The sequence below is a fragment of the Meles meles genome, chromosome 6 (genome assembly GCF_922984935.1).
Source record: "Meles meles chromosome 6, mMelMel3.1 paternal haplotype, whole genome shotgun sequence".
Classification (NCBI taxonomy): domain Eukaryota; kingdom Metazoa; phylum Chordata; class Mammalia; order Carnivora; family Mustelidae; genus Meles; species Meles meles.
Genome location: NC_060071.1, coordinates 153,155,580 through 153,179,265, shown reverse-complemented (window position 1 = coordinate 153,179,265; position 23,686 = coordinate 153,155,580). Strand labels below are relative to the sequence as shown.

Sequence of the window (23,686 nt, the reverse complement as noted above, 5' to 3'; positions counted from 1 at the left end):
ATCACCTCACACCAGTCAGAATGGCTAAAATTAACAAGTCAGGAAATGACAGATGCTGGCGAGGATGTGGAGAAAGGGGAACCCTCCTCCACTGTTGGTGGGAATGCAAGCTGGTGCAACCACTCTGGAAAACAGCATGGAGGTTCCTCAAAATGTTGAAAATAGAACTACCCTATGACCCAGCAATTGCACTACTGGGTATTTACCCTAAAGATACAAACATAGTGATCCGAAGGGGCACGTGTACCCGAATGTTTATAGCAGCAATGTCTACAATAGCCAGACTATGGAAAGAACCTAGATGTCCATCAACAGATGAATGGATACAGAAGATGTGGTATATATACACAATGGAATACTATGCAGCCATCAAAAGAAATGAAATCTTGCCATTTGCGACGACGTGGATGGAACTAGAGCGTATCATGCTTAGTGAAATAAGTCAATCGGAGAAAGACAACTATCATATGATCTCTCTGATATGAGGACATGGAGAAGCAACATGGGGGGGGTAGGGGGATAGGAGAAGAATACATGAAACAAGATGGGATTGGGAGGGAGACAAACCATAAATGACTCTTAATCTCACAAAACAAACTGGGGGTTCCTGGGGGGAGGTGGGATTGGGAGAGGGGGAGGGGGCTATGGACATTGGGGAGGGGAGGCGAACCATAAGAGACTATGGACTCTGAAAAACAACCTGAGGGTTTTGAAGGGTCAGGGGTGGGAGGTTGGGGGAACAGGTGGTGGGTGATGGGGAGGGCACGTTTTGCATGGAGCACTGGGTGTTGTGCAAAAAGAATGAATACTGTTACGCTGAAAAAAAATAAATAAAAAAAAAAAAAAAAAAAAAAGAATACCTCTGAGTGAAATAAGTCAAGCAGAGTCAATTATCATATGGTTTCACTTATTTGTGGAGCATAAGGAATAACATGGAGGACATGGGGAGATGGAGAGGAGAAGGGAGTTGGGGGAAATTGGAAGGGGAGATGAACCATGAGAGACTGTGACTCAGAAACTAACTGAGGATTTTGGAGAGGACAGGAGTAGGAGTTTGGGTGATCCTTGTAGTGGATATTATGGAGGGCACGTATTGCATGGAGCACTGGTTGTGGTGCATAAACAATGAATTCTGGAACACTGAAAAGAAATTAAAAATAAATAAACATATATATATATACATATATACATATATATATTTAACATATATATAACATATATATAAATATATATATTTAACATATATATAACATATATATATGTATGTATGTATGTATATATATACATATATATATATATATATATATATATATATATATATATATACATTTAAAGAAAGAAACCAAACAGGTGACTAAGCCACCTGAAGTCACCACACTCCAATTTCAAGCTAGATTACAAAACTGTTATCATCAAAACAGTATGGCACTAGCTTTAAAACAGACACATAGGACAATGGAACACAATAGAAAGCTTGGAAACTGATAATTCTAGTACTTCTGGCAAAGTCTATTCATTCATATATTAAAGGTATATTTCAAATTGACTGCTAGAATTAATAACTCTGAATGGGAATTTATAATATTGATGCCCTGTATCAATGTGTCCTACCAATAAATGCATTTTTAAATATTTTATTTATTTATTTGACAGACAGAGATCACAAATAGGCAAAGAGGCGGATGGGAGTGAGTGAAGCAGGTTCCCGGCTGGGCAGAGAGCCCGATGGAGGGCTTGATCCCAGGACTCCAGAATCATGCCTGAGCTACAGGCAGAGGCTTTAAGCCATTGAGCAACCCAGGTGCCCAATAAATGCATTTCTTAAACAAACAAACAAACACACACACAAACAAAAATAATACTACATATTGTCAAAGTGCCATCTAAACAAAGTGATCCACAAACAATGCAATCTGTTTTTAACTTGCAAAGAATTGAACCTACATCTGGAGCTAACTGTATACTCAGAGGACATGCAAATAGGGTCTTCCCTCCACTGAATAGAACAGCCCAGCCCGGACCATGCAGCTGGGAGAGGAGCCCCAGTCCTGGGATTTCCAGGTGTCCACATTCACTGATCAGGACAGGACACAGAGAACACACCATGGACTTTGTGCTTGGCTGGGTTTTCCCTGTTGCTCCTTTAAAATGTATTTTATGGGGAACGAGAGACACTGAGGTTGTGAGTGGATATGAGTGAGAGAAACCATGGGTGTGTGATGGATTCCTGACTAGGATGTCTTGTGTCTGCAGGTGTCCAGTGTGAGGTGCAGCTGGTGGAGTCTGGGGGAGACCTGGTGAAGCCTGGAGGGTCTCTGAGACTCTCCTGTGCAGCCTCTGGATTCACCTTCAGCAGCTACAACATGAACTGGTTCTGCCAAGCTCCGGGGAAGGGGCTGCAGTGGGTCGCATATATTAACAATGATGGAAGTAGCATATACTATGCAGACTCTGTGAAGGGCTGATTCACCATCTCCAGAGACAATGGCAAGAACACGCTGTATCTGCAGATGAACAACATGAGAGCCGAGGACATGGCCATGAATTACTGTGCGAAGGACACAGTGAGGGGACATCAGTGTGATCCCAGACACAAACATTAAACTACACGAATGTCAGACCAGTAGAGGGTGTACTTTAATCACCACTTCTGTCTTTAATCCCAGGAGCAGGTCCGTTGGAGGTTATGGAATATTTCCTGTCAGGGTCTGGGGTTTCCTCTCCATACTACAGTTTCCTCAAGGAAGCCTCTTTGACATTATTCTGTGCTTACCTATTCACGCTCTGACTTAGAAACTTAGTTGTAATGGGAAGACAAATATAATAACATGCACAAAACACATAGTCAAATACATTAGTTTCCTCTTGTCCTTGAATACCAATAAATTACAAATACCCTGATGCAGGTCAACAAAACCTTTATAAGAATATCAATGTCACTCACAGTGGATCATAAGAACATCCAGCAGAGCCAGAATATCACACACACGTGCACGTGCACGCACACACACACATGAGTATAAAACCTTCACTGAAAAAATAAAATTAAATTGAAGAAAAGAGTAGAAAACCTCTATCACCATCCTGTCATTTCTCTGAAGCAATGGTGGTCCTAGATCGAAATACACAGCATACAGGAAGACCTCAAGAAGCAAGAAAAATCTCAAATAAACAACCTAACTTTACAGCTAAAGGTGCTAGAGAAAGAGCAACAGCTGAATCCTAAATAAAGCAGAAGGAAGGAACTAGCAAGATTAGAGCAGAAAGAAATTATAAAGAAACTAAGAAACACAGAACAGATCAAAGAAACCAGGGCCTGCATACATTTTTTCCAATTCAATTAGCCAAGGTATAATACATCATTGGCTTCTTTTTAATTAATTTATTTATTTGACAGAGAGAAATTACAAGTAGGCAGAGAGGCAGGCAGAGAGAGAGGAGGAAGCAGGCTCCCTGCCAAGCAGAGAGCCTAACGCAGGACTCAATCCCAGGACCCTGAGATCATGACCTGGGATGAAGGCAGAGGCTTTAACCCACTGAGCCACCCAGGCGCCCCATCATTGGCTTTTGATATAATATTCAATGATCCATCTGTTCAGTATAAAACCCTGTGCTCATCACGTCACGTGATACTTTGGGGGAAAAAGCCACAATACATTTGAGAATCCTCTACCTAAATTTATCAAAATGAAAGAGAAATGGCCCAATTAAATAATAAGGAAGTCTATGTAGTTCTGTGTGTCAGTCAAAGCCCTTATTTCCTTGGTGCATGAACAATGAATTCTGGAACACTGAAAAGAAATTTTTAAAAAAGTGAAAAAAAGTCTATATTCATTTTTAATGTTCACTTAGCCAACATATAGTGCATCATTAATTTTGAGGTAGTGTTTAAAGATTCATTAGTTGTGTATAACACCAGTGCTCATCACATCACCTGCCCTCATTAGTATCCATCAATTCGCTGTCCCATCCCCCACTACCCTCACTTCTGTAATCCTTGTTTGTTTCTCAGAATTCAGAGTCTCTCATGGTTTGTCTCTATCTCGGATTTCTTATTTTATTTTATTTTATTTTATTTTATTTTATTTTATTTTATTTTATTTTATTTATTTTTCAGTGTTCCAAGATTCAGTTTATGCACCACACCCAGTGCTCCATGCAGTAAGTGTCCTCCTTAATACCTACCACCAGGCTCACCCTTCCCTCCACCCTCTCCACTCCAAAACCCTCAGTTTATTTCTCAGAGTCCACCGTCTCTCATGCTTCATATCCCCGTCCAATTCCCCCCAATTCACTCTTTCTTTCCCTCTCCTAATGTCCTTCATGTTATTCTTTATCCTCCACAGGTAAGTGAAACCGTATGAGAATTGACTTTCTCTGTGGTCCTCCTCACTATTCTTTATGTTCCACATAGCAGTGAAACCATAGGATAATTATCTTTCTCTGCTTGATTATTCTACTTGACATAACACCCTCCAGTTCCATCCAAGTCGATTAAGTGGTAAGTATTTATCCTTTCTGACAGCTGAATAATATTCCACTGTGTATGTGGACCACATATTCTTTATCCATTCATATGTGGAAGGACATCTCAGCTCCTTGAACAGTTTCACTATAGTGGACACTAATCCTATGAATATTGGGGTTCATATGCCCCTTTTTTCACTACATCTGTGTCTTTAGGGTAAATACGTAGTGGAGCAATTGCTGAGTTATAGGGTAGTTCTATTTTTAGCTTTTTGAGGAATCTAGACACTGTTTTCCAAAGTGGATGTATCAACTTGCATTCCCACCAAGAGCATAAGAGATTTTCCTTTCTCCACATCCTCTCCAACATTTGTCATTCAATGTCTTATTAATTTTAGCCTTTCTAACCCATGAAAAGTGATATCTCATTGTGGTTTTGATTTATATTTCCATGGTGACAAGATATGTGGAGCATTTTCTCATGTATCTGTTGGCTATTTGCATGCCTTTTCTGGAGTAGTGTCTATTCATGCCTTATGCCCATTTCTTATTTTTTTAATATATTTTTTTAATTTATTTGACAGAGAGAAATCACAACTAGGCAGAGAGGCAGGCAGAGAGAGAGGAGGAACCAGGCTCCCCGCGGAGCAGAGAGCCCGATGTGGAGCTCAATCCCAGGACCCTGAGATCACGACCTGAGCCGAAGGCAGAGGCTTCAACCCACTGAGCCACCCAGGTGCCCCTTTCTGCCCCTTTCTTGACTGGATTATTTGGTTTTGGGGGTTTGAGTCTAGTAAGTTCTTTATAGATCTTGGATATCAACCCCTTGTCTGTAGTGTCATTTGCAAATATTTTCTCCCATTCCATAGGTTGCCTTTTAGTTTTGTTGACCGTTTCCTTTGCATTGCAGAAGATTTTTATCTTGATGAAGTCCCAAAATTTCCTTTTTGTTTGTTTCCCTGGCTTTTCGAGACTCATCTTGCAAGAAGTTGCTGCAGATGAGGATCTAAGAGGTTACTGCCTGTGTTCTCCTCGCAGATGTTGATGTAAACCTTTTCTTTTTTTTTCTTTTTTTTATTAATTAATTTATTTTTATTTGCTTATTTACAGCATAACAGTGTTCATTGTTTTGGCATCACACCCAGTGCTCCATGCAGTACATGCCCTCCCTATTACCCACCACCTGATTCCTCAACCGCCCACCCCACCCCACCCCTCCCGCCGCCCCTTCATAACCCTCTGGTTGTTTTTCAGAGTCCATAGTCTCTCATGGTTCATCTCCCCTTCCAGTTTCCCTCAACGCCCTCTCCTCTCCATCTCCCCATGTCCTCCATGTTATTTGTTAGGCTCCACAAATAAGTGAGACCATATGATACTTGACTCTCTCTGCTTGACTTATTTCGCTCAGCATAATTTCTTCCAGTCCCGTCCATGTTGCTACAAAAGTTGGGTATTCATCCTTTCTGATGGAGGCATAATACTCCATTGTGTATATGGACCACATCTTCCTTATCCATTCATCCGTTGAAGGGCATCTTGGTTCTTTCCACAGTTTGGCGACTGTAGCCATTGCTGCTATAAACATTGGGGTACAAATGGCCCTTCATTTCACTACATCTGTATCTTTGGGGTAAATACCCAGCAGTGCAATTGCAGGGTCATAGGGAAGCTCTATTTTTAATTTCTTCAGGAATCTCCACACTGTTCTCCAAAGTGGCTGCACTAACTTGCATTCCCACCAAGAGTGTAAGAGGGTTCCCATTTCTCCACATCCTCTCCAGCACACGTTGTTTCCTGTCTTGCTAATTTTGGCCATTCTAACTGTTGTCAGGTGGTATCTCAATGTTGTTTTAATTTGAATCTCCCTGATGGCTAGGGATGATGAACATTTTTTCATGTGTTTGATAGCCATTTGTATGTCTTCATTGGAGAAGTGTCTGTTCATGTCTTCTGCCCATTTTTTGATATGATTATCTGTTTTGTGTGTGTTGAGTTTGAGAAGTTCTTTGTAGATCCTGGATATCAACCTTTTGTCTGTACTGTCATTTACAAATATCTTCTCCCATTCCGTGGGTTGCCTCTTTGTTTTGTTGACTGTTTCCTTTGCTGTGCAGAAGCTTTTGATCTTGATGAAGTCCCAAAAGTTCATTTTTGCTTTTGTTTCCTTGGCCTTTGGAGACTTATCTTGAAAGAAGTTGCTGTGGCTGATATCGAAGAGGTTACTGCCTATGTTCTCCTCTAGGATTCTGATAGATTCCTGTCTCACGTTGAGGTCTTTCATCCATTTCGAGTTTATCTTTGTGAACGGTGTAAGAGAATGGTCGAGTTTCATTCTTCTACATATCGCTGTCCAGTTTTCCCAGCACCATTTATTGAAGAGACTGTCTTTTTTCCATTGTATATTTTTTTCCTGTTTTGTCGAAGATTATTTGACCATAGAGTTGAGGGTCCATATCTGGGCTCTCCACACTGTTCCACTGGTCTATGTGTCTGTTTTTATGCCAGTACCACGCTGTCTTGGTGATCACAGCTTTGTAGTAAAGCTTGAAATCGGGTAACGTGATGCCGCCAGTTTTGGTTTTGTTTTTCAACATTTCCTTCGCAATTCGGGGTCTCTTCTGACTCCATACAAATTTTAGGATTATTTGCTCCAGCTCTTTGAAAAATGTCAGTGGAATTTTGATCAGAATGGCATTAAAAGTATAGATTGCTCTAGGCAGTATAGACATTTTAACAATGTTTATTCTTCCAATCCAAGAGCATGGAACAGTCTTCCATCTTTTTGTGTCTTCTTCAATTTCTTTCATGAGTGTTCTGTAGTTCCTCGAGTACAGGTCCTTTACTTCTTTGGTTAGGTTTATGCCCAGGTATCTTATGGTTCTTAGTGCTATAGTAAATGGAATCGATTCTCTAATTTCCCTTTCTGTATTTTCATTGTTAGTGTATAAGAAAGCCACTGATTTCTGTACATTGACTTTGTATCCTGCCACGTTACTGAATTGCTGTATGAGTTCTAGTAGTTTGGGGGTGGAGTCTTTGGCGTTTTCCATATAAAGAATCATGTCATCTGCGAGGAGAGAGTGTTTGACTACTTCCTTGCCAATTTGGATACCTTTTATTTCTCTTTGTTGTCTGATTGCTGTTGCTAGAACTTCTAATACTATGTTGAACAAGAGTGGTGAGAGTGGACATCCTTGTCATGTTCCTTATCTCAACGGGAAGGCTGCAAGCTTTTTCCCATTGAAGATGATATTTGCTGTGGGTCTTTCAAAGATAGATTTTATGAAGTTCAGGAATGTTCCCTCTATCCCTATACTTTGAAGCGTTTTCATCAGGAACGGATGCTGGATTTTGTCAAATGCTTTTTCTGCATCCATTGAGAGGACCATGTGGTTCTTCTCTCTTCTCTTATTGATGTGTTCTATCACACTGATTGATTTGCGAATGTTGAACCAACCTTGCAACCCAGGGATGAATCCCACCTGGTCATGGTGGATAATCTTTTTAATGTGCTGCTGGATCCTGTTTGCTAGGATCTTGTTGAGAATCTTTGCACCCATATTCATCAGTGATATTGGTCTGAAATTCTCCTTTTTGGTAGGGTCTTTGCCTGGTTTGGGGATCAGGGTAATAATCCTAAGAATATCATTGAACAGAAATATAGAAACAATCTATAGACAGAAAGACTTCAAAGGCAACACGATGTCAATAAAAACCTATCTCTCAATAATCACTCTCAATGTGAATGGCCTAAATGCGCCCATAAAACGACACAGGGTTGCAGATTGGATAAAACGACAGGACCCATCCATATGTTGTCTACAAGAGACCCATTTTGAACCTAAGGATAAACCCAGACTGAAAGTGAAGGGATGGAGAAGCATCTTTCATGCCAATGGGCCTCAAAAGAAGGCCGGAGTAGCAATTCTCATATCAGATAAATTAGATTTTAAACTAAAGACTGTAGTCAGAGATACAGAAGGACACTACATAATTCTTAAAGGGACTATCCGCCAAGACGATCTAACAATTGTGAATATCTATGCCCCCAATATGGGAGCACCTAATTACGTATGAAAACTATTAATCAAGATAAAGAGCCATATTGATATGAATACAATAATAGTAGGAGATCTTAATACGCCTCTCTCAGAAATAGACAGATCATCGAAGCAGAAAATTAATAAAGAAATAAGAGCATTGAATGAAACATTGGACCAGATGGACCTCATAGACATATACAGAACATTCCACCCTAAAACAACAGAATACTCATTCTTCTCAAGTGCACATGGAACCTTCTCCAGAATAGACCACATACTGGGTCACAAAGCAGGACTCAACCGATACCAAAAGACTGACATTATTCCCTGCATATTCTAAGATCACAATGCTTTGAAACTGGAGCTCAATCACAAGGAAAAGTTCAGAAGGAACTCAAACACCTGGAAGCTAAAGACCACCTTGCTTAAGAATGCTTGGATCAACCAGGAGATCAAAGATGAACTTAAACACTTCATGGAAACCAATGAGAATGAAGACACCTCGGTCCAAAACCTATGGGATACAGCAAAGGTGGTTCTAAGGGGGAAATACATAGCCATCCAAGCCCCCCTCAAAAACATTGAAAAATCCAGAATACACCAGCTGTCTCTACACCTTAAAGAACTGGAGAATCAACAACAAATCAAACCAACTCCACACGCAAGAAGGGAAATAATCAAGATTAGAGCAGAGATCAATGAGGTAGAAACGAGAGATACAGTAGAACGTATCAATGAAACTAGAAGCTGGTTTTTTGAAAGAATTAATAAGACCGATAAACCATTGGCCACACTAATCTCAAAGAAAAGAGAGAAAGCCCAAATTAATAAAATTATGAATGAAAAGTGAGAGATCACAACTAACACCAAGGAAATAGAAACAATCATCAGAAATTATTACCAACAGTTATATGCCAATAAGCTAAGCAACCTAGATGAAATGGATGCATTCTTGGAAAGCTACATACTCCCAAAATTGAACCAGGAAGAAATTGACAACCTGAATAGACCGATATCTAGTAATGAGATTGAAGCAGTGATCAAAAACCTCCCAAAAAAACAAGAGCCCAGGACCTGACGGATTCCCTGGGGAATTCTACCAAACTTTCAAAGAAGAAATAACACCAATTCTCCTGAAGCTGTTCCAAAAAATTGAAGCAGAAGGAAAGCTTCCAGACTCTTTTTATGAAGCCAGCATTACCCTGATTCCCAAACCAGGCAAAGATGCAACCCTTTTCTTAATGGGTCTTCGAACACATCCTAGTATTTAGCCAGAGCTGTCCTTGACAATGTTTGCATCACAGACACCTGTTACCCACACATGCGAGGTGTTTTGTTCCTGGGGATGAGTAAACCATATGAACCCACCCACTCACACATAAATATAAATGCTCTTGTTTATTTCCTTCCCTCTGAGCAGTGACATCAGCTGGCCTCCATTCAGGTCCACACACACCCTGGAGCCAGGGTGGACACTCACCTCTGTCTTTCCAGATCAAAGGCCCAGAGAACACATTGTGAGTTTGAGACTCCCACGGACCTGGATGCTGTGGGTGTATCCTCCCCTTTACAGTCCACTAGCTGGTCAGTCCATTCTTCCAGGCACTAACAAAGGTCCTCATAACTGGATCTGCCAACTTCTCTTGATCTTCAATACCTCTATCAGGCAGGTAGTGTATTTATTATTTAATTCACATTAACAACCTACAGGGGAGCCAGGAGACATGATATGCACCCACAGCTCTTTTCATGAAGATACTGAGAGAAGGACTTTCACAGAGCACTGATCTAAATCACTAAGTGCAGTGATGAGGACACAGGCTAAAGGAGGTGACCTGCCCCTGTCACACAGGTGTGAAGTGTCATTGCAGGATCAGAGAAGACTTTATTTGTGTAAATGTGTCACTGCATGATGAGGGTTCACCCAGGATTCTCCAAGGGAGGTGACACCGATTGGAGCAAAGACAAAATTTGACAGCTCTGCCATCCTATTATGTCCTTTACACATTAACATATCTGGCCATGCAGGTGTTTCAGGGGAGTTAAATTCACTCATGATGAGTGGAGCATCTCTGAATTACCAAATACAGTGAAGTGACCCAGCTTTGACAAATTTCCACATGATTTGTACATGGAGCTGCTGTCCCCTAACTTGCACACCCAGGACTTGAACCAATAGAGAGGCAGGTGCAACAGAGAGGTTCCCTAACAGTACGGAGCCCCTGGAATCATGGTGGGGTGTCATGAATGTCTACCATGTGCAGGGCACTTTATATTATATTGTTATGTTTTATGCTTCCTGTAGATGATCACACCCTCTATTTGTGAGGCTTATGCTGTGGAGTGTGTGACTATTTTCCTGGATCCACTGGAAATCTGAGGCTGTCTGGGTAGCAGCAGTGAAATGTGTCTCTGCTGTAACCACACAAGAGTTCAGATTCCTCCAGAGATCCCGTTTCTCTTCCCTGATCAGTACTGTGATCTCCTTGAGCTCCCCCATGTAGAACTACTTCACTCTCCAGTACACTCCTCTTCTCTACTCAGGTGACAGTCGTTAATGTGGTGGAAAACTTGAGACCACAAGGACTCTGACTTGATGATGTAGCCTTAGTCTCAGGTGTTCCCAGGATCCTGGGTCGGTGAAGGTCTGCACGTGTCACTGACCCTCAGCCAATAGTGGTCCAAGTCCATGATTCTTGTCTGTCTCTGGGTACACAGTCATTCTGTTCTTCCCGCTTGTCCCCTCCCACAGGTCCAGTGGTCCCTGGGTGTCCTCAGCTTCCTGTTTCCCTACCATTCCCTGAAGACTAAGCTTTCATTCCATGTTAAAAGTGTGTGTGATCCTCAATAGAACTGATATTTTGATGTCTGTTCCTCTCCGAGATCTTGTGGGGCTCCACCTGTGACACCAGGATGTTTCTTCTGAGGGCTTCCTCTACAGATAAATTCTTTGTTTCTGTGGTGGATACAGGATGTGTGGATCTCCATGCATTCCTACTCTGGGTCATCTTCCTCCCATCCTGCCAGGACCACCAGGGTGTGGGGAGGCATTTTATGATTTGTCCCCAACCTTCAGGATAGGAATGCATGAGGATAGGATTGATTTAATGATATGGTCCTGGTGAACTTCACACTATAACACCTTTAGCACACAAGATGACAAGAAATCCATTAAATATTATATGTAAAACTTGCAATAGTTTATTTGTCATCAGGAATCTGCATTCACAATATGCCAAAATGCTGTTTCTTTGCCCCTGTGAGTCGTTGCCTCTCCCGAGAGTTTAAGATTATTGTTTGTCTCATGACCACAATTAGAAGGATATTGGCATGAATTTGTTGATCTGATGTTTGTTCCATTTATTTCTTGAGCTCTTGCAACTCCAATCTGAGTAGTGAATTTATTGAAATACAGAAACACTACATCAAAACTAATGATGTACTGTATGGTAACTAAAATAAAAAGATAAATAAATACATACATACATAAGTTAAAATGAAATACAGAATCATGGGAACAATCCCAAGCCCAATCACCAGCTAAAAGTAGACACATTGTACTCTATGTCATCTTTGGAATGCTGCCCAACAGAAAAATCATGATAAATATGGGGGTATTGTCAAGAATTTGGATCAGCAATAGAAGCCCTAGAAATAAAGGTACATTTAATACAATTACAAAATTATATACTCTAGAAAACTAAAACAATGTAAGGTAACATGAAGATCAATAGTAATGTGGGGACAGAGTGAAGAAGGAATGAGGAGGGAAGATTTAAAAAAAATACAGAAAATTTTGTGGAAAATGGATTTGCTTGCTCTGGATACTGTTGATTCTGACACCTGTGTTTCTCATATCACACTCTCTGCCTGTGTGCAGTTCATCCTGCTTCAAGCACACTCACCAAAACTATTACAAATACTCCCAGAGACTACTTGGAATGAAGACAGTGACAGTGAAAACTTAGAGACTTGAAAGACCACAGGAATGCACCCTGATTCTGTATTTCAGATAAATTCTAGAACAGGGTCATCTTGTCCTCACTACAGGCAGGATTCCACGTTCCCCATAAGCCTGTGATCTCTGTCCTGAAGGGGACTCAGGGTGGGTAGTAGGTCCTGTAGGAGGAGCACAGGTCCAAATCCCGGGGCTCACTCTCATCCCAGACTGTTCTTGGACACCTCACAAACCCTCCACAATTCTGGGTGTAGGATCATGTCACTTTAAGGGGAAACATGATACCTACACCCCGATATGTGTGACTATGTGAAATCAAACTGCTAAATGGAAATCAAGCAGGTACTCTGAAAATCATATAATTAAACTTAATCTTTTCCCAAATGCTGTTGGTATCACCAAATCAAAGTTAGACCTGCTCTGGTTACTGTCCTCTCTGTCAGTATAGATGCTATGTTGGCTATATAGTCAAGGGACATGCTAATAGGGTCCACCCTCTGCTGATTAAAGCAGCCCAGCCCCAAGCCTGAAGTTGGGATGGGAACCCCAGTCTCGGCATTTCCAGGTTTTCCATTCAGTGTTCAGGACAGAACACAGACAGCTCATGATGGAGTTTATTCTTGTCTCGTTTTCCCTTGATACACTTTTAAATGGTAGTTTACAGAGAACAAGAGACAGTGTATAAGAAAATGGGTATGAGTAAGAAAAACTGTGAGTGAAGGACAGTTTCCTGACCAGGATGTCTTGTGTCTGCACGTGTCCAGTGGGAGGTGCAGCTGGTGAAATCTGGGGGAGACCTGGTGAAGCCTGGGGGGTCTCTGAGACTCTCCTGTGCAGCTTCTGGGTTCACTTTCAGCGACTATGGCATGAGTTGGGATTGCCAGGCTCTAGGAAAGGGGCTGCAGTGGGTCTCAGCCATTATGAGTGGTGGTAGTTACATATACTACGAAGACACTGTGAAGGGCCAATTCACCATCTCCTGAGACAATGGCAAGAACATGCTGATCTGGGGCGCCTGGGTGGCTCAGTGGGTTAAGCCACTGCCTTCGGCTCAGGTCATGATCTCAGGGTCCTGGGATCGAGTCCCGCATCGGGCTCTCTGCTCAGCAGGGAGCCTGCTTCCCTCTCTCTCTCTCTCTGCCTGCCTCTCTATCTACTTGTGATCTCTCTCTGTCAAATAAATAAAATATTTAAAAAAAAAACGTTTTAAAAAAGAACATGCTGATCCTGCAGATGAACAGCCTGAGAGATGAGGACACCACTGTGTGTTACTATAATGTGTGTACACAGTGTGAACACACTTGGGGTGAGCCCAGACACAAACCTTCCTGCAGGGACACAAGAGTAGCTGGGCTGCAGTGGTGCTCAAGGCCCCAGGATGCCCTCTGGTCTCCAAAGGGAGCTCAGGTCCACGACAGGTGCTCAAGTCACCAGAAGTTACTCAAAACACTAGGGAGCTCTCAGAGCACAGGGGCTCTCAGAGCACCAGGGAGTGCTTAGGACAGAAGGATCAGATAGTTCAGGGATCTTTATGTGCTCAGGACACCACAATATGCTCACATCATCATGGTGCACTCAAGATTCACAGACACAAATCAGACCCAGGAGCAGGGGCAGTGAGGGGGTGCATTCTTTTGAGATAGGGGGTTTCCCCTCTAGCGTCTCTAGATTCACTCAGAGATATATATGGGTATTTCTTCATTCTCTAAATTCTCATATTTTCCATGTAGCCAACCAGAATGAGATAGCATTGTGTATGTGTAGATGAGATCTCACCAGTCCCTAGGGAACGTTCCTTCATCAACCTCATCCATATCCTGTTTCTCTTCCTCCAAAAAGGACATGCAGGAATTTTTATCATCCCTGTGAAGCACCTGCACAGCCCAGGCTTTATGAGAGCTTAGTTCCTGTTCTCTACCCTCAGCGGGCACACTCTGCCTCCACATGGTTATGAAAACACCCCCAGGACATCTGCCCAAACTGGATCCTTTTCCTCCTAGCTACAGTTTATCCTCTGCCTCATTATCCAAGTGTGTGGACACTTGTGATCAGGAACTGTCCCTCTGAAGGCACTGCTCCATCTCTTGGGTGGAAAGGCAGCCCTCCTGATGGGATACTTTCTATGATTTCCCACAATGAAACAGGCAGGATGACCTGCAAGATGACAACCAGAGAGAAAAACCCATCGCAGTACTGTTGGTTCCTGTTCTTGGGGGGGGGGGGGAGTTTATGAGAGAAGCCTTGGGGGATGTGTCTGAAACGTGTTTCCTGGTTTCCACACAGAAAACCCACATGAATCATCAGATCTGGCTGGTAGCGATTGGATCCCTGACCATCTGGTGCTCTCCTTCAATTATCCCACAAAAGTCACCATGTCCTCTCTCTGCCCTGTTGTAACTTCTCCCTCAACCTGTCCTGGACCCTGAGCCCCATAGGGCTGGAGTCCTGTCATTCTTTCCTGATCCCCACCAGGTGCCAGTTGTAGAGTGAGGCTCAATAATGAATGTCTACCATGATGACAGAACCCTAAAGTGGGGCTAACCTGGGAACTGTAGCCCAAAATATCATTCAGAAGAAAAATAATGTATCAACTACTGATGAGACAACACTGACATTTCCTCTCAAGTCCCTGCTTTTATCTCATTTTGATCTGGATTCCATATAGAATTCAAAAATAACTTCTGGTTTTCTACCTCACATTGCTTTTTCTTCTGTTATTATTATAGAAGTTCCCTAGGGTAGGGGAATAAGCTGTGGGTATAGACAGGTGTTTACAGTATATGGTTGGTCTTTCTATCCCTGATCCGAGACCCTTGAAGTTGACCTCACAAGAGAATCTCAGGTTACACCTCACTGAGTTGACACTGGGAGGCCTAAGGGGACGGGAGTGGAGGGGGTGCTTCCCTTACCCCACCCAAAATCTAGAATGAACTGTATTTTGGCATTTACCTCCCCCCAGGTCGTGAATTATCTGGAAAGTTTCTCAAGAGGATCTTTCTCCACCTCAGAAGGACAGCAAATGTTCATCCTTTCTTTACTGGGAGAATGAGGTGGGACTTCTGGACCTAAAACACAAACTTGTAGGACATCCCTAAGGTTGTTACCAATTCCAAAGGATCCTCAACTCAGACATCTCCACACTGAACCTTCATCAATTCACCATCTACAGGTCAATTTTCCTACTTTCTTGTGGGTCCTGTGGATATATCTGTGAGTGGCTTTTGCCCTAGTAAGTTGTGATTCCCTGCATATGTGTATTTGTAAACTCATTTTTTGGGTCACAGTTTTCCCTGCACTACAATCTGAATATATGTGTCCCCTGCAAATCCAAGTGTTGCAATGTAATGTCCAATGAGATGGTAAAGGAGCAAGGGCATCTGGGAGAGTGTTAGGTTATGAATGGAATCAGAGAATGAGACACAAACAAGTCAGCTGCAAGAGAAAGGGAGCAGGGTACAACAGAAGAAAATACTGTGTGTCTCAGTGGGTTAAGTCTCTGCCCTTGGCTCAGGTTGTGGTCTCAGGGTCCTGGGATTGAGGCACACGTCAGACTCTCTGCTTGGCGGAGAGCCTGCTTTTCTGCCTACTTGTGATCTCTCTCTGTGAAAAAAATAAATATAATCTTAAAAAAAAGAAAAAGAAATGACTGTTGCCCCAAGCAACTCTTCAGTCCCATTTTTATTAGATAGAAACAGTAATCAACAGAAGAGTGAAAGAAGGCCAAACATTAATCATATGCCTTGTAGATAAATAAGAATGAATATAAAATATGTCTGGTCAAGCAGTATAAAGTTTATAGTTGAGCAAGGAAATTCAGAGGACTTTTCTAATTGGTCACAGGTGTTTGGAGGGTGGGGGCAAGGGGGAATAATGGGAAAAAGAAGCAGGCAGTGTTCTGCCCTGAGCGGGCCAGCCACCCACAGCTGCTGGGCTTCAAGGCTGTATATTGTCCTCTCTCCCAGAGGCCTGTTGCCATTATGTATTTTACTGGAGGCCATATATAAATATGCTTGGTAACTAGTAGAATTTCTCATGGGTTATATTGAAAGTAATACATTGTTCTGAGGGATACTTACATTCTGCTACATTACTGAAATGCTGTATGACTCCTAGTAGTTTGGGGTTGGAGTCTTTGGGTTTCCCATATAAAGTATCATGTGATCTGCAAAGAGAGAGAGTTTGAATTCTTCCTTGCAAATTAGATATCCTTTATCTCTTTGTTTCCTGATTGCTGTTTTCCAAAGAGCTGGATCAAATTATCCTAAAATTTGTATGGAATCTTAAGAGACCCCGAAACGCTAAGGAAATGTGAAAGAAAAACAAAACTGGGGGCATCACGTGGCCTGATTTCAAGCTTTACTACAAAGCTGTGATCACCGAGACAGCATGGTACTGGCATAAAAAAAGACACATAGACCAGTGGAGCAGAGTAGAGAGCCGAGATATGGACCCTCAATTCTATGGCCAAATAATCTTCAACACAGCAGGGAAAAATAAACAGTGGAAAAAAGACAGTCTTTTGAAAAAATGGTGCTGGGAAAATTGGACAGCTATGTGTAGAAAAAGGAAACTCAAACATTCTCTTACACCATACACAAAGATAAACTCGAAATAGATAAAAGACCACAACGTGAGGCTGGAATCAATCAGAATCCTAGAAGAGAACATAGGCAGTCACATTTGGATATCATCCACAACAAATTCTTTCAGGACATGGCTCCAAAGGCAAAGGTCACAATAGCGAAAATGAATTTTTGGGACTTCATCAAGATCAAAAGCTTCTGCACAGCAAAGGAAACAGTGAACAAACAAAGAGGCAACCCACTGCATGGGAGATGATATTCACAAATGACAGTGCAGAAAGGGCTGAAATCCAAGATCTATAAAGAACTCCTAAAACTCAGCACAAACAAAACAGATAACCACGTCAAAAAAGGGCAGAAGACATGAAAAGACAGTTCATGAAAAGACATGAAAATGTAAAAATGAAAGACACATCGAAAAAAAAATGTTCATCTTTACTAGCCATCAGGGAGACTCAAATCAAAACCACATTAAGATACCAACTTACACCAGTTAGAAGGGCCAAAATTAGCAAGACAGAAAACAACACATGTTGGAGAGGATGTGGAGACAGGGGAACCCTCTTACACTGTTGGTGGGAATGCAAGTTGTTGCAGCCACGTCGGAAAACAGTATGGAGATTCTTTGGAAATTAAAAATAGAGCTTCCCTATGAACCTGCAATTGCACTACTCGGTATTTTCCCCAGAGATACAGACGTAGTGAAAAGAAGGGCCATCTGTACCCCAATGTTCATAGCTGAAATGGCCACAGTCGCCAACTGTGAAAGAACAAAGATGCCCTACAACGGAGGAATGGATAAGGAAGATGTGGTCCATATATACGATGGAGTATTATGGCTCCATCAGAAAGGATGAATACCCAACTTTTGTATCAACATGGATGGGACTGGAGGAGATTATTCTGAGTGAAATAAGTCAAGAATAGAGAGTCAATTATCATATGGTTTCACTTATTTTTGGAGCATAAGGAATAACACAGAGGACAGGGGGAAATGGAGATGCAAAGGGAGTTGGGGGAAATTGGAGGGGGGAACAAACCATGAGAAACTGTGGATTCTGAAAAACAAACTGAGGGCTTTGGAGAGGAGGAGGATGGGAGGTTGGGTGAAGCTGGTTGTGGGTATTATGGAGGGCACGTATTGCATGGAGCACTGGGTGTGGTGCATAAACAATGAACTCTGGAACACTGAAAAGAAATTAAAAAATAAGTTAATTTTTAAAAATGCTTTAATAATCCCAAGAAAAGACAGTAAATTGGGGATTTTATTGTGGGTCAATTGAAAATTTGTGATGGCTCTGTCAAGTCAAAGGCAAAGAATTAGTCTTTCTAATAAGGATTCCCATTTGTACAGCAGAAGATGAAGGAATGAGCCTTATGGTTGTAAGCAATGAATCATTGGACTATAAAGACTGATTACTAATTCCTGCAAGAACTATAACATTAGTGAAAGAGAAAATAAGAGATGAATAGGTTTAAGGGATAAACAGAGTCCCTGGACAATGGGAATGGAAATGCGTATGGACATGATGCTAATAAAACTATTAGAAGTAGGAAGAGGACTTACCCAAGATCTCAGGTAAAATTTCTGAGTCCCCAAGGTCACCAGCTGGTTCTGAGGGTCTTGTGTTGCTGTGTGCACACAGAGACCAGAAGCTTCCACTGGTCCATGAGAATTCTCAGATTGAGGTGCTGGATGGGAGAAGCCTTCCATCATAACTAACCAATACTTCAGTTGCTGATATAATTTCCACGTGTGTGTCCTTTACCATCCCCATGTGAAACCTAACATGTGATGGGATGAGGATGTGGAGACTTTGGGAAGGTTGCGTCAGGAGGGTAAGACCTCATATTGGGAATAGTGCCCCTCCTCACAGAAAAAAAAAAAAAAAGCATACACACCACAGACACAGGAGGGGTTTAAAACTGAGGGGCTACTGAATACAGTTATTTCTGAGGACAAGAAACTGACACTCAGGGACAATGGTGATACCAGGTAGAGGACAAGGACCCTACAACATTTTCCAGACCAAATCCTGGATCCTCCGTCCTGGGCCTCACACATTTTTCCCTGTGTCCTTGTGTTCTTGACCAGTACCTGTCTCTATTCTTCACTGGATTTTCCAGGAACATCTATGAGGCTTCTGGCAGCATCATAGGAGAAAGTGTTGTTTAAGGTACAAGGGGAAGGTGTCAGGAGAGGGGATGACCAGCAGAATGCAGCCCCATGAATGGACAGAATGAAAGTTGTCTGGTGAAGGGTTATTGTGTGGAATCTGGGGAAGCTCTTCAAGCACTGAACCCACTCATCTATTGCTCTACTTCTCTGCCCACCAGGAGATGGAGCAGCATCAGCTGAGTCAGCTAACTTGGCACTGCTTCTCTTCCACCCCAGTTCTCAGGATTATCTCTCCCACAGGCATGGGGTCACCAGGGCTCCCAGTTGCAGGTACAAGATAGTCAGGGGATCACTTCTCATGACTGTCCTCAGTTCCAGAACCAGCCTCACACCTGCTGGTGTCCACACTGTCCAGCAGGAGCAAGCATATTCCAGAGTACATTCACTAACAAAGCCTCCTGTTTGGTGGGCATGAACCAAGTATCCAGCCAGGTCTGAGGGACACACACCACTGATCCTCCTGTGTGCTGTGTGCAGCCCAACTGTATAAGCCCAGAGTACAGGCTGGAGGATGGGACACTCTTGCAGTCACCACAATCCTCCCCATACTGAGAAGCACAGCTGTCCCTGAAGAAGAACCATGAGGACTTTCTACATACAACATCAAGCTTTTGTGACAATACAGTTTATCCAAACCAGAAGCAAATGCATCTCCTCCACTGTGGCTTCTTATGTGAATTACCAGATGTTCTGGAAATGTTATCCAGACAGGGAAGCTCTTCATGGAGCCCATCTGCACAGGTGAGAAGGTGACTGAATTCTGGGAGGTACACCCCTATCTCAGAGACCCTTCATTGTCACTCAAGCAGGGAACCCTGTCCCAACAAGACAGCATTCCTGATAAGCTGTCCCTGCATCAGCACCTGCCTTTGTTTTGGAAAGGCTTCCCTGTCCAGTGACATCCATAGTCCTGTCCTTAGTATCCTGGCTGTGCCCAATGGGAAAGGGGACCTCCTGGGGCTGCAGGTCTACTGGGACTTCCCCACATGCCAAGGGCTCAGTGATGGCAGCAATGACAGGGTGGGTAAGCCAAGGAATGACACTCTGAGGAGCAAGGATGGACTCTCCTGTCCACAGCATCTGCAGAATCCCAGGTGCTAGAAAAACACACACAGAAAAAAACAAAACAAAACAAAACAAAAAACTCAACGTTCATGCACTTCCCAGTCTCTGCTTGAATTATTTGCTTTTGTTGTGTAGTCATGAATGGAGGCACACACCTGGTCCCAGCATCAGTACAGAGGGCACTGCCCATGTGCTGAGCACAGGGAAAAGGGAAATTTGGATCCCTACTGCTAATATCAGCTACAGCATTGGTGCATGTTATTGGATAGTGGGTGTGGAGTGGACTGTGAGCTACATGCATGTGCATGAGCTCATACATTCAGACGTAACTTTCAATCCCAGGAACCTAAGGAGATAAGAGGCCCCACCCTGATATCCCCCAGAGTTTATGGACTCCCAATGAGTATGGACTGTGTCAATGCAGCTGGGGCTCCATGGAAGAGGCTCCCAGGCTGGTTCTGAGATCCCTTGCTTGGGGTCTCCCTGTAGAGTGTGCAGGTCTATTAAGGCCATCTCACTATTACAGGAGATGTTAATGTAGGGGCCTGGTTAGCAGAAAGAAGTTACTTGAAAACCCCGGATATAGGGACAGGCCAGGCCAGATAGCCATATTCAGTCAGAGGGGTGTGTGCATATATTAACTGTGGTAGGTTGAAATCCGATTGGCCACCTGTGTGTGGGCCGGGCTCAACCACCACTATAAAAGATGGTCTGTGAGGCTGGAGTGGAGAGGTTTTTTTTTTTTAGCAAGAGCCCTGCACCGCCCAGCAGTGGCAGCGGCGCCACAGCGAGGGGCACCGCCCCGTGCACCAGAGCAGCAGCGGCAGCGGCGCCACCTGGAGCGGCCCCGCCCCGTGCACCACCCAGAGCAGCAGCGCTACCGCAAGCAGCATCGCCCAGAGCAGCAGCAGCAGTGGTGATGCCGCGAGCGTCGCCACCCTGAGCCAGAGTATCAGCAGCAGCAACAGCAGCAGCGCCGCCTCGGGAAGTGCCGCCATCAGGAGCAGCCTCTCAGGAGCCAACAGTGCAGCCACGCCGGGAGTGGGTCTGTGGTATGGTGAGGGTGAGGCAGGGAGCCTCCAGGGGGGACCCCAGCGACTGGGAGGTGGTGGTCCCCAGCAAGACTCGGGCACCTACTGGTCAGTTTAGTTTCTAATGCAGTTTGGTTTCTAATGCACTTTGGTTCCTAATGCAGTTTGGTTTCTGATGCAGTTTGGTTTCTGATGCAGTTTGGTTTCTGATGCAGGGCGTGAAATAAAACTTTGCTTGATTTTCACTTTGTGTCAGTCTCGTTCCTTTGATCACGGACCCTAACAGTTATCAGAGCACATGGTGTCACTGGAAGAGCTCCCTGAAGGCACAGCACACACATTGTAGGAGCAGAAATTTTAACCACATTCCTTTCTAGGATCTTTAACTGTTTTTTTTTTTTTTAATTATTTATTTATTTGTTTATTTTCAGCGTAACAGTGTTCATTGTTTATGCACCACACCCAGTGCTCCATGCAGTATGTGCCCTCCCTATTACCCACCACCTGGTTCCTCAACCTCCCACCCCCCCCGCCCCTTCAAAACCCTCTGGTTAACAATTAAATTGACTTAGGAAAGCAGTAGAAAAATGAGTATAATCTTGCATTTATTTTATTTTTATTGTCATTGTTATTTTTTCTTTCAAATGCAAATTTGGCTTTTTAAATTTTTATTTATTTTTTAAAATTTCTTTGCAGTTTTTTATTATGTTATTTATTCACCATGCAGTACATCATTAGTTTTGATGCAGTGTTCCAACACTCATTGTTTACATGTAACACCCAGGGTTCCATGAAATACATGACCTTCTTCATGCCCATCATCAGGCTTAGCCATCCCCTTAATCTCCCCCCTCCTCTAAAATCCTCAGATTGTTTCCCGGAGTCCACAGTCTCTCTTGGTTCATCTCCCCTTCCAATCCGCCCCCCATCACTTGTCCATTCCTTCTTCTAATGTCCACAATAACATTCATGATGTTCCACAAGTGAGTTAAACCATACAATAATTGACTTTCTCTGCTTGACTTATTTCGCACAGTATTATCTCCTTCAGTCCCGTCCACATTGACACAAAAGTTGGGTATTCATCCTTTCTGATGGTTGAGTAATACCCCATTGTATACATGGACCACATCTTCTTTATCCATACATCTAATTTCTTTCCACAGTTTGGCTACTGTGGACATTGCTATTATGAACACTGGGGTGCATATACCCTTCTTTTCACTACATCTGTATCTTTGGTGTAAATACCTAGCAGTGCAATAAGAGTCCATAAAAATGTAAGACACAAAGATGTGAGCAAAGCAGAAAACTCTTAAACCTTTGGAAAGGTCAGCAGTAAATTTGTGAAGAATGATAATAAAAAGCAGCATGGGTTTGTGGAAATAAATTTTTAAAGAAATAAGGTTTGTTTGTAAAGCATCCGGGGTCTTAAATTCCTAATTATGGTGCTAAGGACATCTCTCTCTTTCTGGTACAGAGAGGGAGCCTTTCTCAGTGGATACTTATCTTCACATTTCAGGGTGACGCAGACCTGACAGGGTGCATGGGCTATATCTCAAGTACCTTTAATTCCAGAGGCACATGTGGGGTGACATATTCTGCTTCCCTTTGCCATGTAATACTGGAGTAGAGGCATTGCAGTAAATACTCCATGAGCCCAGACAGGGTTCACCCTGCATGACAGAGTCTGGACAGCATGGTGTGCTCAGGACCACCCAGCAGAGGGCTGATGACACAGGAATGGGTACCCAGGGCTCTGGGGACATCTTTCCTCTCAGAATTCAGGGTTTCCTTTAGCAGAAAACCATGTAATACGTAAGTAGGACAGGGAAAGCTAAAGGGTATGTAGATATCCTGTTCTATCAGTAGTATTTACCAAACTGAAGGCAATGAGAAGCATATTTGCAGAGGATGATTTTCCGGGGCTTTTAGATGTTTTAATTGTAAAGACATGGTGGAACGAATGCACTTATAAGCTCATGGGTGCTGCATTTTGGAGACACACCAAACCAGGGGTAACTTATTCAGATAGCAGAGCCAAGAACGGGTTCAGGGTGTCTCTCTGTCATTCCAAGGTGAGGTTGCATGACGAGAATTTCCTGGGATTTTTTGTTGTTGTTGTTTATTTACAGCATAACAGTGTTCATTGTTTTGGCATCACACCCAGTGCTCCATGCAGTACGTGCCCTCCCTATTACCCACCACCAGGTTCCTCAACCTCCCATCCACACCCCCGCCCCTTCAAAACCCTCTGGTTGTTTTTCAGAGTCCATAGTCTCTCATGGTTCATCTCCCCCTCCAGTTTCCCTCAACACCCTCTCCTCTCCATCTCCCCATGTCCTCCATGTTCTTTGTTA

At 43.0% G+C, this 23,686-nt stretch overlaps 1 gene segment (V, D, J or C); it reads left to right on the top strand.

Annotated features, from left to right (window-relative positions):
• The window catches only part of LOC123943810, a 43,914-nt gene extending 30,447 nt beyond the window's left edge, over nucleotides 1-13,467 (top strand). Inside the window, 2 exon segments of the V gene segment in view lie at nucleotides 2,254-2,297; nucleotides 13,269-13,467. Coding sequence covers nucleotides 2,254-2,297; nucleotides 13,269-13,451 — 227 coding nt within the window.
• The last annotated feature ends 10,219 nt before the right edge of the window (nucleotides 13,468-23,686 follow it).